This window comes from Alligator sinensis, unplaced genomic scaffold (assembly GCF_000455745.1).
Source record: "Alligator sinensis unplaced genomic scaffold, ASM45574v1 scaffold1134_1, whole genome shotgun sequence".
NCBI lineage: Eukaryota > Metazoa > Chordata > Crocodylia > Alligatoridae > Alligator > Alligator sinensis.
In genome coordinates this window covers 163,138-182,922 of record NW_005843312.1, presented here as the reverse complement: position 1 = coordinate 182,922, position 19,785 = coordinate 163,138, and the positions used below count along the sequence as shown (strand labels likewise).

Sequence of the window (19,785 nt, the reverse complement as noted above, 5' to 3'; positions counted from 1 at the left end):
TATATATATATAGATCTCTATATAAAACTATACCTCTACCATCCTGTCTTGTGACTGATGTGGTCAGTCCAAAACACTCCTTGACAGTCCAAAACACACCTTTACAGTTTCACCATTTTTATTCTGTTACAAAAACCACACTGCAGACCTGCATTCCCATGTGTCTGTGAATCCATCATCATCACCTTTAACCATCACAGTTGTGCACATGATTACTTCAAGTGCCCTCCACCTTCCCCCTCCTTCCCCCTCTTCCAAACTCCCCCACCTGTTTGCCCACTCCTTTCACTCATCATTGTATTCATCATCTTCTTTGTCATCATCCTTGTCCTTGTTGTTGTCATCATTGCTCTCTTCAGAGGGCTCATCTCTAAACAGCCTATGCCAGTCCCCTTTTCCATATAATGTCCACCATCTCTTGCCCATCATCCTTTACCGTCTTTCTGTAGTACTGATACATCTCACTCAGTCCCATTTTAATGAAGAATAGAGGTGCTTTGGCTTCTTCCTTTTCCCCTCTTCTTCTCATTATGCTCAATGCTCTCTCTCTGCCCTCACTTTATTGGTAGCTTCTCTCCCTGCTGCTCAGTGGAGCCTTCCCCACCTGCTAGCCACTTCTCTCCAGCTCTGTCTGCATGTCAGACACTTCTAAAATTGTGTTCAACACAACTAAGTTTAGCACATTGTGTAGAGAAGCAGGATGAGGTGGTACCGCCTACTGACACAACATTGTTCAAAAGAGCTGTCTCTTGTGGAGAGATATTGAAAACTCATGAATGCCTTGGCCAAACTGAGATTGTTGGCATGCTTGTTCAGACAAGGATTAGCTGTGGCACAGCTTGACATGGAGTGATCAAAGCCTGAAATGTCCTTCTCATTTAACTGGAAGATAAAGCTTTAAATGCTCTAAACTGGAGTTACATAGTGCTTTATGTCAGTAACTTAACTTTACTCCAGAAAAGTCAGTTTATACTGGAGATCAAACTCTGGCTGATGGGTTGAAAGCAGTCTCAATTAGCAAAATAATCTTTTGCCAGATAAGCATATTGTACTTGCTTATTTCTAGGCACAGAGTTTGCTATGAACAGTATCATATATCATTTTGCAGTTGGTAGCAAATTTTGCTTACGTTTTCATTTAACTGAATTCCCTTTTTGGTACAGATCTGAAGAAGTATCAGACTGTATCTTATTCCTTCCATAGTAAATTGTCTACATTTTTGAGCAACAGCATAGGAGTAAGGATCTCATTTGGATCCAGTGTAAATCCATTGTATTTCTTCAGAGGTGAACTTCAGAAATGTTATGTTACGGGGGAATTTGTCCTAACATTTTTCATTGGTGCACTTTTGCTCAGATCAAACATCTGGTTTGAGCTCTTCCTTCAGGGACATAAAGAATCTGAAGGTCTAAACTCCTAACAGAGCTGGTCAAATTGTTCATTAGGCATATTTGTGATGAATTTATGCCTTTCCTTTACTTCACAGATAAAGCTGATTGGAATGTTTTGATGAGAAAAATGATTGATCGTTTTTCTTTTTTTTCTTTTTTGTGAAGATCTCTGTTCTTCTGACAGCTCCATTTCCATTAACTCAGAAATTGATACTTTTTTTTTTTAATATTTGTGTTCATGTTGTGTAAGCATTTGTTAAATATTTGGTCTTCTAACTTTCCAATTGTGGGTTATTCATGAAGTGTTCACTGTGATTGTTTTGCCATTTGCTTTGTTTAATTAACCAGCTAAATGGTATTGCTTCTGTTGGATAATTGGACCACTGAAACATTTTATGCGGAGGACTAGCAAGTGGCATGCTGCTAATAGCTATTTGTGTTGGGGACAAATGATCTGTTGTGCTTAAATTCATGGAACCTTTTGGATTTGCAAATGTGTCCTAGGAACCGCATAGTTGTTCAAGTTCTAACAAATAAGGAAAACAATATAACACTGTAAAAGCTAAATATTTTCCCCCGATAGTTGAACTAGCTATTTAGTATATATCTGCTGTCTCACAAGCCACCGCTTACAATGTTGTCCCATCATGAGTAATCATCAGGAATTGAATCTCTGATTTACAGCACTCAAAGCCAGAACGTTTTCCAAAGAAATCAAATGAGTGACTCTGTTATCTGCTAAGCAGTAGTATAATAAATGGAAACAGTGGATTAAATATCGATTCTTGAAAAGATGGCTGAAAAACTGCAAAGCAAACCCTGCCACAAAGATCTGCCAGCACCACAATGTATAATTGTCCCATCTTTTAGCAATTTACACAACACCACAGATCTTAGAAAATAATTTAGCCTTATATGCTTGTGAGGCATTGACATCTATAAAAGCTAAAGCAGCTATCACATTGTTGCATGCTGATTTTCTGTTTTTCATGTTTACCATCTAGTCAGATACCAACACATCCCAGAGGTTTTTGCGTTGTGGATGGAATGGGTGTTACATGGCAGCTATCCCCTTCTTCTAGTACAATTTGCAAGTTCTTTCACCCCCCAACCATTAGAACTATGGATCAGATTATTATTTTGTTTTTAGTAGAGATAGTTGTAACTGTCCCTTCATGTTTCTACACAGGGTTTGTGTATTAAATATACAGAGCCCATGTGTGGAAACAGAAGGAACTCCATATTTCCATTTTATCTTTCATATGCCCTCAAGCTCATTGTTGTGCCAATAAAAGCTCACTTCAATGCTCAGGTGTTTTCAAGAGTGCTGAGACTATCAGTCATGCAAGGAAGGTAAATGTGTATTTTCACTTATGAGTAGGTGAGCTTATTTCGTGACTAGGGCCCTTGGGGATTAAAGATTTTATGAAACTGAGTAAATATAAACAAATTAAAAATAGATAGAAAATTATGGAATGCTAAACATTTTATGCACAAGTCCTAAAACTGTTAGATGAGGATAAATAATTTGACAGAATCGTCCATAGGCAGGCAGGCGATTTGATGGAATTTTTATACACTGATTATCTCTTCTGAGTTAATGCTTATTAAAAGAGGATTAATCTACATTCATATTTGAGGAACAGCTTATCAGAAAAAAGAATGAGACTTGGCTGGCAACATTAAAGTTTTCATTTGTGGCAGGAAAATGTGGCCTACTAGAGATAGGCACAGAGAAAGCTCTCTAAAGCTTTCTTGACTCAAAATGTCAACTTACTATATATTCGTATTTTTCCAGTTCTAGCAGGCATGAAGATTAGGTTTAACCTTGTCAGATAATATTAGTAAATAGCATAGGTACTTCCTTATATATTTTTAAAAATATGCAAAAGCTCTTTAACCTACACTCTTCCTCATATAAATATATACCACATCATTTCCTTATAATTTATGCATTCTAAATGATTTTTACAGTATGCTCTGCATTTTTGCAGTCCGTGCAGTAGAGTGGCAAGCATGCCTTAGAAATCTCTCCCCCCACTTTTTTTTTTCATCTTCTTTTGAAAGTCAGTCTCTTCCCGGCTTCTAATGCTAGTCTTGAACCTTTCTAAGACATATATCAAATGCAGAAAATGCTGAAAGAGCTTTCATGCTTTCCCAATGATAAAAAACATGAGAGATGGGTGGGTCAGTAATAAGGGGGATACTCCTTTTCCTCCTCCAGTGTTGCCCCTCAAGACTGTTCAGCATCTATTTGAAATAGAGACAGCTTGCCTGAAACCAGCTTGCCTGTGCATTTTATTTTACATTGACATATACAAGTCTGTACTGCATTAAATATGCTCCTTTTCAGCATTCAGACTTGTTTTGTAATTGCAGAAATCAAACTGCAGGCAAAAATGCTGACAAAACATATGGTAGGAGTGATAAACATAGTGCTTATGTTGGCAGCCTAAACATGTCTTTTGTGCCTTTAGCTGGCTTTTCCTTCACAATATTGATAGCAAAAGAAAGGAACCTTCCCTTGCCAGTCTCAGGTAACCCCTTTTATGGAGGGAATCGGGAATATAACATGCTTTTTGTGACCCACCAGTCATGTGTTTCAGGAAGGACATCCAACTTTGTACCAAACAGTTTTGCTGTTCAGAAAGAGCCTTTTAAAATGGTCATTGTGGTTACAGTATTTTCCTCTTTGTTTCTTGTTTAAGATTTAAGTCCGGTATATAAAGTGGTGACAAGAACAAGTACCCTTCTTCTATATCATTTGCACATGCAAAGCCCAGTCACTTCAGGAACTGTTCCTACTTGATGAGTTTCTCCCTTTAAGCCCATGCAAAGACATTTGCCTCATAAAAACACAAGATTTTATTGGAGGGTCACAGAATGATTATATGAAGTAGGACTTGTGCAAGAATACTACTGCCAGTGTTGCTAGAAATCACAAATGAGGGCCAAACACTTGCACCATGTCTCTTCTGCAAATTGACACACTGAAGCCAGCTTGTGGAGAATGGCAGTAACTTTACAGAAGGGATGTAATACTATATGACTATAAGATATAAGACTATATGTAACTATTATGAAAGGTGTAAAAACCTTTTCAGAATAGTTTTTCCTAGCATGCAAGGCAGTATCCTACATACCTCATTGCTCTGTAGCTAGAATACCTCTTATGGATGTTGTTAGTGTATATGCTTTCTGCATTCTACACCTCAGTTTTGCATTAAACACAAAGGAGAGCCCTATGGATATAAATCTTTAAGTACTGATGACTCCCTGTACCGATGAATCAGTATTTAGACTCTCTCTGCATCTCTCATGCACATACACACACAGACTTGTTTTAAATTAGTTAATAAGTCTGTAGCCTAGACAAAGGACCTGATTTTGTGTTTGACCTACATTTCCAATATGAAAGGTGTTATCCTAGAAACACCCTAAAATAGTAAGTCCAGGTTTTACACTTTATTTGAATGTATTAGAGACTGTTTCTGGTTTTGCTTCTTTTCAGCACTATAATTAGGTGCTTTAGCAGAGACAGAACATCTGAAAAGCGGGGTGGGAAAGGGATGTAGTGGTGAAAAAGCATATAAATTAATTTTTAGTAACTTATTGATGAACAACATGTTTTGAAACATAGCCAGTCAGCACCCATTTATTTGCATCATCACAAAAAATAGCCACAGCACTTTAGCATTAGCTTACTCACTTTTAGCAAAGAGTGATAAAAGCGCTCGATAGCCCATTAAAAAAGCAACACAACTGGAAAGTACCATCACGTCTAAGCTAATTAGCTACAGTTGTTTTTTAATGTGTTGCATTTTTCTTTGCAGGATTTATTTAATACTTCCTGTACCGTCTTTCTGATGTTCTTTTCATTAGCTATTTAACTCTTTTCCAAATACAGCTATTAAACAATTTAATATGAATATAACTATCATGGCTTTCCAATATTAACATTTGTCCATTCTGTGGTGATAGGTAATTAATCATCAAACCCAAGGGCCTTTCCATGTGGGATCCCAAAGGGGTCAGTTTTGTCACCATTGTTGTTAAATGTGTATCGTGAAGCTACTTGGAGAATTGATAAAGTGACAAAATATGAGATAATACCAGCATGCCACAGATATGCAGATTTATGTCTATTGGTACGAGGTGTGGGTGTGGGAGGTAGTAATCATAGTATTTCCACCTTGAAATCAGAGTATGACAGCTCATTAAAGCTCAAGCCTATAATCCTATGTTCATTTGGGTAACATTTGGAGAACTTTATAAATACTTTCCTGGTTGTATATTTATTGATGAAGATGTCTTTTGCAAGATGATACAAATTGACAATTTAGCAGTTATTTTTTAATTAAGATGACCATGAAGGCTTCTTTCCATCTTTGAAATTTCAGCCTACATTTTAAGAAGTGAATTTTATCAGTCAAATATATTAAAAAATCCAATTATCTAGTATCTTGGCAGGATTATTGGAACAATCTCTAAAAAAAATTCACAGGTTGTTGCCATTAAAGGACCATGACAGTTTGTTGTCCTTGACCAACAATACCTAGTGATGGTCCATAGTCTGCCAATTTCACTTAGTACTTATTTGTTAAGAATCTGAGTTGGGTACTAGTATATGGATAAATTAATAATGTGCAACACCTTCAATGCCCTGATGTATAAACCCATGAATATGATGGGGCAGGCACTTTTTGTTAAGTATCCATTAATGGAATGTACATGTTTTATAGCATACCTTTGATAAAATGAAAAAGTTTTATTTCCAGTAACGCTGATGTGTATGAATGTCTGTGTGTGCGCTGTTTTCCATATGTGTGAGAGGAGCAATGTAGGTTTTATACTTGTTTTTCTCCCCCTTACCTCAATTAGGGCTGTCATCTATTTTTATTTATCCTGTGGGACACAATATTTGTGTGATTACATACTAGTGCATTATGAAACTGATGTTAACATCCTGGTTCATTGTCATTATGTACCGAAGCAAAAGTATGCCAGGAAAACAGAGCTTCACAGCATGGCATAGTCTTACAACAAAAAAGCCGTGTCAAGTGGCCTATGGTAAATTCAGGACTCTTTAGTTAGGTGCGATGGCTAAAAGACACATTGATTTAAGTCAATGTGTTCCAGTGAATTGACAATCCTGAGTATGCTCCTTTTTCTTGTAATTGCCATTTTATATTGTTTGGTAATTCTGAGAACCTTGGTTTCGGGTGCTGAAAAATCTTAATAATTAATTTAAAATATTAATAATTGATTTTCCCTGTCTCTTGTTCTTTTTTTTAAATCAGTTACTTTTCAAAGAGGGGATGGAGGACTAATGAGCAATGGAAGGTACGGTTGTTGGTAAAAAGATCTGTTTTCATCCTATTTTGTTTTTTGATTAGGAACTTGAAATTTCTGTAGATAAAGGATAAACGATCGTTTATAAGATTGACAATTCTAGAAGGAATAAAATGGCTTAGTACAAGGTTTAATGATCTATCTGTTGTGCACTTTAGAGGAATCAAGTCCAGATGTTTCATCTCTCCCAGATGCCCAGGAAGAAATTAGTAGTAAATATCACAAGGAATGTGTTCATTTGTTACCAGGATGTTTATTGCATTAATTAGACATTAGCAAATGAAGTTGCTGTTGTTTAAGACTCCTTATTGGCTCTCACTAAATTGCTGTGAGTGAACAATTACACATAATCGATCACAAAATAAATGATTCATGGATGATGAATAGGTTGTAGATTGATAGGACTGGATTCCACAACTTTGGCTACTCAATCGAAGTTGATAAAAGCTGATAGCAGACTCATATATCCTCATCTATTTTCTCTTTGCCAATATGGAGATTGTAATTAGGCTCTGGTAATAACTTCCAATCTCCCATTTAATCAATATTTTAGCAAAAAGAGATTAGGCCTAATGAGAGCTAGTGGATGTGGCAAGGAAACTGCTGGATCTTCTTATTGTTGTTTCCATAGAAACCCATGTTTCTCTTAGGGATTGTACCAGAAGGGGCCTATTGGGAAAAAGTACAATGATTATAAATGTTGCTCCTTCTTCTTAAGTGTGCTAATAATCTGGAAAAGCTTCATAACTTTTTTTTTTTACTTTAAGCTATTTGTTTTCCTTGCTAAACTTGAAAATAAATTGTCCACATTGGTCCAGCTAAATTTCAGAATGCAGACATATTTATCCTTTATTTGGGGAGTATGCAGTGTCTTACAGCCAAAACTTGCTTCCTTTTTTTAGGATTTTCAGCTTTCAGGATTGCTCTCTAAGTCTAAAATCCCAAAAGGGTAAAAGCATGTTATAGCTGAAGATAAAAATACTGCCATGAACTTTCCATTAATCCCACTCAAGCCCATTTCCCATTAAGCCATACGGGAGTACTCAAAGAAAAAGAGTTGCCACCCTGTAAATGACAGACATACATTTGGGATGTAAGGAGTGAAGGAATATTAGCCCAAAGTCCTGGAAATGGCTGATATAGAGCAGTCAGTTTGAGTGATTGTTCCCTTGAGGTGGCAATTTATCATTCAACCCTAGTTTAGGATCTTTTGATGGTTCTGCCTACTCCCTGTTTCAGACAGACAACAGTGTTCATTGGGATTCTGGCACAACTGATGCCAGAATCACAACTGATGCCTAGTCCCATTTTCACTGACAAAGTTGATTTGTATATAGCCTTAATTAACTGCTGAAGGTCTTTAAATCATGAAAGCCTGCACAATTTTAATTTGAAATAAATTAAAGTCTCCTCAACTGTTTGTTGCACACAGTGGCAGGAGAAAAGTGATATGGTCTTTCAATCACTATCATATCCAGAGTTGTCTCACAAACATAATTTTATTTTTTTTCCTTTTGTTGTATCCTGCTTCAGTCGGCCAGGTCTGTTGAATGCAAGCGATCCCAGCTATCCATGGCTTGCAGACTCTTGGCCTGCCACCAGTCTTCCAGTAAATAACAGCACCAGTGGACCTAATGATCTTGGGAATTTTGGTCGTGGAGGTGGGTTTTACTTTATCAGGTCACAGTGTCATGAGGAATAGGTTTTACTGTATTATGCTCTCTCTCACTTTTTTTTTTCTATTTAGGTTCTCTTCTTCTGTGCGTGTAGTGCATTTTTCCCCCCTTGGCAAAGTGTCTTAGCAATTTAGCACTGCTGTAAAATTACTGAATTGCTGTCTAGTACAATACAGTTAAGTATGGCAATCTGTTAATTAGTAGTAGTCTTTGGTTTATCAGCATGTCAGCTCAATATTTCCTAGTTCTCATGTCTGTCCTATTCGTATTGTTGGATCATTCATAGATAAACCATAGAGCATTCATAGATAATTCATAGAGCATGGTGGTGTTCTACAGGTCAGAGGATAGCATTTGGAGTTGGGAGCTTCTGATTTCTAAAATCTCCTGCCATTGGAAGTGTTGCCTTCTGAGTTACCTAATATCGCTTTGATTTTTCCTTTGACTGAATAATCTTTGGGCACTTCCCTTCAGATAGCTTAGACCTAATTTCAATAGGTGCTCAGCACATGCACAATTTCAAATGAAACTGTGGGTGCTCTACCCTTCCAAAAAAGAAGGTCCAAAATTCTCTGTTTGGAATCCAAGTTCACCAGTCCCCACCTGGAAAATGTTGCTTTTAGTCTCTTGTTCCCTCACTCTGTAAAATTTTTTAGCACTATTATTAGTTTCTATAGCACAGGTAGCACTTAAATTAGTGTTTCAAAATCAATGCTAAAGAGTTTTAAACAGCCTTAATGGTAATCAAATTCCCTTTCAATTATTCAAGTGTCCTTTCCTTGGGTTTTTGGGGTGTCATAATCCTATGAGTTTTCCATAAGGTCTTTCAGTGTAAAGAACTGGACTTGTAATTTAAACAGTTTTTAAAAGTTGAGGGATGAGTGGCAGAGATCCACCAAACAGGCTTCAGGCCATTTTCATACAATACAAGGGAAAACGCAAGTAAAAACAAATGCACTGAAATTTAAAGCTATCAGAGTAATAAGCAAATAAGAATGACCGTAATTATCTGAATCCAAGATGCCTTTCAATTTAAGATAATCCCCCAATAATTTATTTTTATACAAGGAAAATTATAAATTTGTTTTAATTTTCCATGCATAGAATCTAATTATTGGAGGGTCAGTACAGCTGGGAAAACAATGGTGGGGGAGGACAGGCAGTGGGGAGGCAAGTGGCAGGGGGTGAGGGGTGGGGGGAAAGGCAGGCTGACGCTCACCTCTTACCTCACATACACCTTGCCCTCCCTGCCACTCTCTTCCTCCCCCACCACCTTGTTTCCCACTGCCATTTGCCCCCACTGCTACCTGCCCATGCCATGCTGCTGGGAGCCTCTGTGCTGATTCCCATTCTGCCCTATGCCTCTACACTGAGTCCTGTGCTGCCCTGTGTCCAGTACCATCTCAAGCCTCCATACCGGTGCCTCTTCACTGGGTCCCTTTCTTTTATACCAGGTCCTGCACTACCATGTGCCTCCACACCAGGCCCCTCACTGCCCCGGCCTCACCCAGTAGATTTCTGCCACTTGTCTGACTGTAAAAATTGGAGGAACACTCCTCATTTTCATTCATAACACTTTGCTTGCTGTTTAAACCTTGTTCTGATATGACTATACATTGGTTTCAAATTACATTAAAACTTTTCATTTGGTTCCTAGACAGAGTCATCTGGGCAAAACTGTCTTCAAACATTTTAATGTGCTTGTCTTACCAAAATGATGTGATGAAGAAAGCATGTCTTTAGATAATATTTAGAGCACAGCTATAGTATTATATATACACTTCCAAAATATGATTCTTTAGTATTTCCACGTTGTTTTTATTAGTTCACATAGTACAAAATAAATACAATTTATTTCTCATAGCATTTGGCTCTATAAGCTCCAGGTTTGGAAGCAGGCTTTAAAGCTTTTAGCTTTCTGTTGCTGAGGTAGAACCAGATTCATTGAAGAGGCAAAACATTTCTTCTTTGAATTTCAGCAATGAAATGCTATTCATAACCTTTAACAATCTAGGTTACATTTGTGTCCTGACTATTTTGGAGATCATGTTTTCCTGTGCCCCATTTTCACAAGTGAGCTGGGATGCTTCTGCTCTCAATCCCTTGTTTAATACTAGAACCATTTTATACTTGGTAAAAAGGCACAGAAGTCTTATATGAGGCCAGGGGAGTATTTCTCTTGAATAGGGCTTGAGGAAAGGCTGCCTTCTGAGAATACCCCTATGAGGTATGCCATACCAGTTGTGCAAGGATGAGGAATTGGATGAGAAGGACATACTGGAGTTGGGATTCAGGGAGAGATCATACTGTGCTGTAGTCCCACAGGGCTGCTCAGAAAACCTGCCATAACTTGGACACAACCACAGAAATGGCTATAAAGCAGATTAGGATTGGTTGTGTGCCTCCAGTGGAGAAACCTTCAGTGTAGAATATGGCTTCCCCCTTAAACAAGCAGGCTACTCTTGTTGACCATAACATGAGGGAAAATTCATCTTATAGTTTAGGTTTTGACCCATGCTTTGTGGTGTTGTGGAGTGACTCCTGGGACAAGATTGATTTTTAATGTATAATTACTTTGTCACTAGGTAGTTTTGTAGTGGTTCATTTATTAGATAGATAGATTTTTTTAATTTTTTTTTTATAAAATAAAAATTAATTAATTATATACAGTTCTATTGAAAATTCCTAATATTTGGGGGAAACAGATAAGTACTAGTGAGACAAACTCACAGCTTCTGAGTGCCAGGAAGGTATGCACAATGACCTTTACATTATCAAGCTTGTGGTAAAATGGCTATATAATGTGGCAGCACCTCATTTAACAGAAATCAGCTCTGGGTACATGGAGTCATGGAGACAAGTATATTTTAGTGCTTTTTACTCCCGTCAGCCTGCAGGGCAAACTGAGCTGGACCCTCTTATTTTTTGTACATCAGGAAAAATAATATTTACTAAGTTGTAATCCATTATGCCTGCATGAAACCGTATGTGACAAGGCAGAATCTTTAGTATTGATGATACAGGAGAAAGTTATGACCCAGTTTGATTCACAGCTTATGCTCTATTTCTGTGGCTAGGAGTTAGGAAAGACATCTTTATAGTTGTAAACTGGCTACCGTTGAGTATATTAGATTAGAGACAAGTCAGTATTACTGGCCTGATTTTGAAGGGCAATGTTCTGTTTTCCAGATTCATTTTTTTGCTTTCCATTAGCTACACCTCCATTTTCTATGTAGTTATTCTTCATGCAAATGTGAAGATAATTTAGCCATTTTAAATATGTGATTTTAAGTCCAGCCACCAGATATATTATTAGACAGCTAACACCAGTCAAAAGTAGCAAGTGCAACAGTCTCTATTTCAGAACACTCCTGAATTTGTGAGTATGGATATTTTAAATTGAACACAGAAGAGTTATTGTTGATGATGATAAATTCATTCCAAGAGGTTTCAACCAAGGTCAGGGCCATGTGCTAAGGGCATATAGTAAGAAATATTCCCCACAATCAGTAGAGTAAACACAGAGAAAAAAGTGGGAGAAAGAAGAATGAATCATTGTATTTGCATTGCTGAGGAACTGAGACACAAATTGCTTAAGTGACTTGTTCAGTGAGTCTATGGCAGAACCTAGAACTGAACCCAAGTCATTATATTAACCTTAAGGACATCCTTCCACGTTGATTCTCAGGTATATGCTAGCCCTGAATTGTACAACAGGTTAAACCAAAACTTCAGAGCTGAAATTTCTGAATTTAGGAGTGTTGATCACAATTGTGATTTAGACTTGATAGACAGAGCCCATGTGTAATAGCTGACAATAATGTTATAAAATAGAAGTTGTAATCTGTAGCAAGTTTTTTGAGTATCACTTTTCTGATCTAAACTGTACTAGAAATATAGCCCCATTAATATTTGTCTGTATGAGAGTATCACAATGATCAGATGAGCTGCATTGCTCCATTTACCCTTGTAGCAGTCACTTTAAGGCACTTCGTCAAATTTCAGTGACCTTACTTTTAAATCTAAATTTCTAACAGCAACTCTTACTATGAATTTTATGAAGGAGAGAGACTTCAAATCTAGATGATTGAAATGATAAATCTGTAATATGTAACAGGTGGAACAGATGGAAAAAGGGGCAGGTATTTGTTTAATGCACTGTATTGTGTCTATGGTTACATTTCAGTATGCTTTGCTTTTTGAACTGAGTTATTCTGCACTTCCAAGGTTGTATTATTTCAATTGATTGATCACATAAATCTCTTCAGGTTGGCTGAAATCTTATCACATTCTGAAATGACTTATTCATGTCAGTTTTCCTATATTGTCAGGAAGAAATGTCTTTTTTATGTTTTAGAACTAAGTCAGATAAACCCATGTACAAAACTTAAGGAAAATGCAATTGGTGTCCCAAAAAGGATTAGTTTGAGGGCCTTGGCATCCATTCAGTAGTTTGCTACATATTTGCAGAGATAGTTTCCTCTGTGATTTGTAGATTCATTCCTTTCATCATTACCCTGAAGCCCAGACAGTTTCATTGGTTCTGACATAGAATGAACAATTGAAAACATTCTTCAGTAGAGAAATATTCCAAACTTCACTTTCACAGTTGAAGGTATGGAAAAAAAGATGGTTTTAGGCAGTGAAACGTGAAGGACAAGGGGTAGGCCTGTCACAGATGCTGATAGCTTGGCGATGGCTGTACATCATCTTCCCTTCATTGGCTCATGGACCCTGTCTCAGCTGAAATGCAAACGTGCAGAATGACACATTTATTTTTCATCTTAAACCTTGATACTTTCAGGCTTCCTGTGCATCACTGATTTGTTTCATTCCCCTGTGTTCACACAGATGTGCTGCCACCAGTGCCAGGCCAAGGCGATAAAACTGCCTCTATGCTTTCTGATGGAGCCATTTACAGCAGCATTGACTTTACCACCAAAACAAGTTACAACAGTTCCAGCCAAATAACACAGGCTACGCCATATGCCACCACCCAGATACTGCACTCCAACAGCATCCATGAGTTGGCAGTCGATTTACCTGATCCCCAGTGGAAAAGTTCAATTCAGCAAAAGAATGACCTCATGGGATTTGGTTACTCTCTGCCGGACCAAAGCAAAGGCAACAATGGTGATTCCAGCTCTTATTTTCCTGAGCCTCTGTTGTTTGTGCATGAATTAGAAAATCATAGTTTGTGATTCACTCTTCACATTTACCTTAACTAATACTATGCACCTTGCATGCATACTTTGTCTTACACCATCACAAAATAAATGGTTCTGTGTTTTTCGTCCTTCTTGTCTTTGGTAGTCACCAGCCCATCTGTATTTCCATTAGGAGAGGCTAGGCAAAACATTTTTCACAGTCCAGCCACATCTGCTTTTGACTTGCTAACTGCACGTTATGCATGTGCTTATGCTATAAACTAATCACATGATGCCACTATGACCTTTGCCCTTTAACCCTTAGCCTTACTTTACATCCCTGACTACCGATTGGCTGAGGGATTGTCTAATAGAATGCCACACAACCAGTCACAGGATTTCAGCACTACCAGCTCTCACAACAGCTCAGAAAGAAGTGGCAGCCTCTCAGGTTGGTTTCGTTACAGTTCGTGAAAGGACAAGTTTGTGTTTGCGAGCAGCTTGTTATGTATTTATTCCTAATTGTCATCACAAAAGAGAGAGTACCTCTAGCATTTCTGTGTCTGCCCATTTAAACTTGAGTGAACATGTCATTGTAGTTTCTTCTGAAAAAGTCTTTATAAAAAATGCTGCCATCTGATTTAGGATTAGAATGGTCTTGAACCCGTGATGGTACAGGAAATGTATGACAGGCAAGGTTTCTTTTAAAGAAAACCTTTTCTTCTTAAACCTTGCTTCTTGTACATTATCTTATTTATCTAGAGTAGTGAGAGGAGCCATTTAGAAATAATAGAGAATCCTTTTCTGCCTCTGTTCTCAGTACCCTTCAGTTTAATAAGAAATCTTATAACATTTTCACCCATCTCATACAATGTTAAATTTGTTACCAGCTCATTCAATCCAGACCTCCCCATTAGAGTCTTCTGAGAGGTTAATGTTTGTTGAATCATTATCCATTCCCAACTCCTATTCTGTATCAAACAAGTCACCTAAAATGCTAGAGTCCACAATCTAAAAAATTGTGCCACAATCCTGTGTACAAACATAATGTAAACTGAATGTGTGTGCTGCATGCTATATTGGAAACACAACATATTTTCACTGGACAAAAATAAATGTAATATATTTAATTGTTCCTTGTCATTAAATATAACTTTCTTATTTATTTCCTTAATACATCTAAGAGTTTGGCTATGTTATTTTATGTAAAATTATGCCATTTTTAAAGTAAGAACAAAACCAAAGGCTGCAGTTAGTGAATATGGTATTACATTTAAGCAGAACAGGGTAGAGATACAGGGAATTTAATTACAGATACATATTTTAACTGCAGCCTTTGAATTCCTGTTATAAATTGGAACAACCATAACAATACAGATCAACTTCAGAAATGGCTTCTATATGTCAACTTTAATTTCTAGCCAGAATAAATGCTGAGATCAGAGGCTATAACAGTTGCCCTATTATTCAAATAGCCAAAGTGTTTACCAGTCTCACATGAGTAATATTAACTTATTCTAGTGAGCTGGAGAAATAAATTTATAGTGTTGGCTAAGAGAGAACTGGAAGTTAAAGTTGTAAGGTACTTCAGGTGCTTGCCTTCTGATATGTGGTGTGTATTGAGATGTCTCTTAGGAAAATTGGTTTGTTCTCCTACATGCCTGAAAGTGCCAGTTATCAGAGGGTAATACTGAGCTTTTAAATGCATTACAATGTTATGTTTTGTTGGGGTTTTTTTCTGTAATTGAAAATGCCAGTTAATCCAAACCAAAGTTTTCTTCTTCTACTTAGAGAGGTGTTGGATTCTCCATCCTTGGTGACTTTTTAAGGCTTGGCTTGACAAAACCCTGGGAGGAATGATTTAGTTGAGCATGGTCCTGCTATGAGCAGGGGGTTGGACTAGATGACCTCCTGAGGTCCCTTCCAGCCCTCATTTTCTATAATTCTATGATTCTAAAGTTGTGGGGAAAATATCAGTATTGATGACTTTTTTTGTTGGAAAAAGATGCATATCATTCCTGGACCAGTGTTGTCTGATCCTTTTTTGACTGGTATGTCATACCTGCATGTTCAGTTCAGCATGAGACTAGGTAGATCAGGATGAATTATATTGTTCTTTTAGAATAAGGTCTTATCTGTAGAAGATTCTGTATCCCAAATATGAGCTCATTTGAGTTGGTCCTGTTAGTATCAAGGAAAAAATTAATATGCAAATAATTAGGCTCTTAATATGTTCACATGTTCACAACCCAAGTGAACATTTGTACCGATTAATACTGGAATCACCTTGACTTATTGTTCCAGTTGAACCTTCTGAGTTTTGCTCAGGATCTCACAGCTTCTGTAATACCTAGTTTCCCAGGTGGATTTAGGTTCACGTTATGGCAGTAGGCACAGGTCAGAACTTGTCTTGCATGAGTAAAGCTAGCTAATTCTAGTGGAAATATCCAAAAAGGTGCAAAACCATTTCTCTTAGTTGTCAGTGGCCAGTGGATGCCGCCTTCTTTCCTGAGGTTAGAGCTTGTCCTCAGTTTTGCTAATAAGGGAAAAATAATGTGTGTCCATTGCATTATAAATATCCATGAAGGATGCTGTTGCCTGTTCCCTGAAGCACTTCCCCATTACAACAATATTTCATCTCCATTGTCAAACTGACACTGAGATAGTGTTTAACCCCTGCATCATCCTCAGATGGTTCCAGGTTTAGGAATAACATGTAATTGGTGATATGTCAAAGAGAATTTTAGAGTACTACTTCTGATCCAACTTCTGGTTGGGTTAATCAAAGCACAGACAAATTTTGTTGCTCTCCCAGGTGCATAAGAACTATTATTTTCCTCTGCAGTGCTGCTGAAGATGCTCACCCAAAAGACCAGAGAAATATCACTTCTGACAAATGCACACTGAAAAAGGGATGTCTGTCCAGCCCATCCTGACTCCTCTGCTTGATCAGTATAAAGGGCTGTTCCAGCCCAGTCTGCCTCCTCCTGGAGGAGCAGTACAAACAGCTGCTGCATAGCTCAGCCTTAATGCTGCAGATGGGCAGTGGGAGGGACCATGATGAGCCCAAGCTCTTCCTGCAGGACTTCCCAGCCCAACTCCACATACTCCTCCCTGAATCAGAGAAGTATGGGACAGTCCCACCTGCCCATTGCATCTCTGTGTTCAGGAGAAACATACGAGGTCAGACTGAGAAGGGCTGCAAGAAGAGTGTGGGCTTTAGCTGCAGCTACTTCCTTATCTGCCTCTGCAGGAGGCATGCAGGGCATATCACCCTGGCTGCAATACCACCCACATCATGGCAGCCCTGAAAGGAGCTCATGGCACCACAGTTGAAAACAACTACATGAGAGGGTATGCAAAAGGCAAAGACTTTTGTGGGTGATGTATTTTATTGGACCAACTGCATGAAAGGCATAATCTAAGACAAGCTTTTGAATGCAATGTATTCCTCTTTGATTCACAATGCAAAGGTAAAAGGAAGAAAGGGAGAGGGGAAAGCAAAAGGAAAATATATTGTTTCGTTTCCACCCATCTCTTCCAGTTGTCATAGTTGTACTACCCGTTATCAACTGGGTTCGTAGGATAGTTGAATGCTTTCTGCAAAGCAAACCCTGTGAATCATGCTGTCCTAAGGCATTGTGAAAAGCTTAATGGTACTGATTTTTAATTGAACTTATTAATACCATTTCAGCAAAAATGCAATTACTTCTACCTTTTCGTTTTGCTTATTCTGCCTGGAAAAAAAATTGACTCTAATGACAAAGTTGAAGGTTGTGTCCTTAACCTCTCTGTTTCCCGCAGAAAGAGATTATGCAAAATGGTATTATAAATACACTGAAATCTGACATTTGAAAGAATTTGCTATGGTCTATTATTTTTTTCTAACAATGAATTGCATGGAGGCTTGGAGCAGACACGAATAAATCAATAAATATATTTTTTGATACAGCAAAGTGTGTTTTTACTTTATTCAGCTTATGCACTATTGTGATGAGGCTGTGTGGGGCTTATGTTTTAAAAAGAAGTAATTTTCATCAATTATGCAGAATATTTTCCTAGTCCAGCCTATTATTATTTATAACCTTGTAACAACTTTAATACGTTGATGCTGATGCTGCTAAGATATAAATACATCTTCTTTTTTGAGTATGCCATCTGGAATCAGAATTATTTCAAAGATATGTAAATAGCCAACTTTTTTCATTAAATCTCTGACTTTTTTTTAATTTTCAGGTGGCAAAGGAGGGAAAAAGAAGAAAAATAAAAATGCTTCCAAACCCCAGAAAAATAATGGTTCAAACTGGGCCAACGTCCCCCTCCCACCCCCTCCAGTGCAACCCCTCCCAGGCACAGAACTAGAACACTATGGGGTGGACCAGCAAGAAGCAGGGTAAAAGCTTTTTTTTCTCTTTTAACAATGTTTTAATGTGAATAAAAACATCCTGGTCTTAGACAGCATACAACCCAAGAGAATGCATTCCTTGTTATAATACTGCTTAGTGCTTTGTGAACCTGCAGTGCTTCTCAACCTAGGTTGAGTTGTACTCTTGGCAAAACTCCCCTGAGCCTCTTGGGTAGGGGCATAGAAAAAAGTGATCTTACCTACCCGGGGTGTCTCCACACCTGGCTCTTCCAGACCATAATGACTCCTCTCCAGATCAAGACCTGCAGTACTTCTTAACCCTAATCCTCTATCTTCTACTTATTCTGGAATTCTTCTTGAAGTAAGTGAGTTTGCTTGTACAAATGATGGTCATGCTCCTGAGAGTGGCTGGAAATGGAAATGAGGATAACATTGTATCAGCATCACTTACTTAAGAGCATGATTAACTGGCCAATCATGTCTTAAGTGTAATTCCTGCCAGGGGATTTTGGACTGATTCTGCCACCCTTTCTCATGCCATTAAAGTAGCTCCATTGAAGTAGTTGGAGTTGTCTGCAGGGAAAAGTACTTCTCAAATTAAACAACGGTGTAGAAACCAGCTATGAGTATATCTGTACTGCTTCTTCAGAGACTACCACTGAGACCCCTGGAAGCATGTTATATGTGAGTATGGTGTCATAAGTCATAAATTCCAACATGTTAAAATGGTAGGATATTTCTGTACCACGGAAATGCTGCTGTGTTGCTGAGCAACTTCTTTGTGGTTGATTCATCATTTTTTCCCAGGAATAAACTGATTCACATGTTATCTAACATCTAATTTGCAACAAGTGTAACATTTGCCAAGAGTTCCAGCTGTTTTGACTCTGCATGTGCCAAACATGGAAATGAACTTGTCAAACTGCCCTGAGGGCACTCCTTGCCACCCCTCTCAAACCTACAAGATATGGATCTCAAGTGTGGCAGTGGAAGGGACCCCTGGAGAAGGTTCACCATGTCATTTCTGGTATACGTAGAATATGTGGAGCAGAAACATGCTTCTTAAATGCTTCAGTCAGCAAAATACCAGGGAAGCAGCATAAACACACCCTTTGATTGTTCTAGTATCTTGACATCTGACAATAATGCAGAAGATACTGAAAAGAACCAAGGGATGATGCTCTTCTAATACAGAAATTGAAGAGTCTGCACAGCTGAAACATGAGATATGGTCCAAGGTGTACTGTGTGTAACTCTTGATACTTTCTGGGTTATTAACACGTATTTCCAAGAGAAAAAAAATCAGGCAATTCCAACTTTGGAGTTTTTAGTAACTTTTTAAACTTTTCTTCTAGAGAAAAAGGAGAATATCAAACTAATAAATGTAATAAATGAATATCAAACTAATAGATGTTTATTGTCCTGGTTGATCCAGGATTTTGTAAAAGAGATGTGAGAGCAGCAACAAGTACTGCAGGGGTGGCTGTACCCCCTATTTCCAGCTTCCCCCTGAGGCAGGCAGACCACACCAGAGGAGAAGCTGAGATCTTTTTTTAAGTTCCTCAATCAGGTAGCCATTTCCCTCTCCCTTCCCTTCCTCTACACATACATCAGTATGCCCCCTCCCCTCCCAGTCCCCACTCTTCCCCACCTGCCACTGCCATTGCCACGATCCCCAGGGGACTGAAGGGATTGAGAGGAGGCTGCAGAGATGCTCCTGTCCTGTTGTAGTCAGATCATATGTGGAGTCAGGCTCGGCCACAGACAGCACTAATGGGGATATCAGTGGGTGGGTTCCTTTCCCCTGTAGCTGCTTCTGGGCTGGTAGGGGGCAACCAAGCAAAAAAAAGGGA

At 38.2% G+C, this 19,785-nt stretch overlaps 1 protein-coding gene across 1 annotated transcript in view; it reads left to right on the top strand.

Moving 5' to 3' along the window:
- The window catches only part of LOC102382210 (roundabout homolog 2-like), an 89,129-nt gene that overhangs the window by 21,808 nt on the left and 47,536 nt on the right, over positions 1-19,785 (top strand). Inside the window, exons 5-9 of the mRNA XM_025194803.1 lie at positions 6,692-6,734; positions 8,277-8,404; positions 13,271-13,552; positions 13,892-14,017; positions 17,803-17,959. Coding sequence (XP_025050588.1) covers positions 6,692-6,734; positions 8,277-8,404; positions 13,271-13,552; positions 13,892-14,017; positions 17,803-17,959 — 736 coding nt within the window. The remainder of the gene's footprint in view (positions 1-6,691; positions 6,735-8,276; positions 8,405-13,270; positions 13,553-13,891; positions 14,018-17,802; positions 17,960-19,785) is intronic.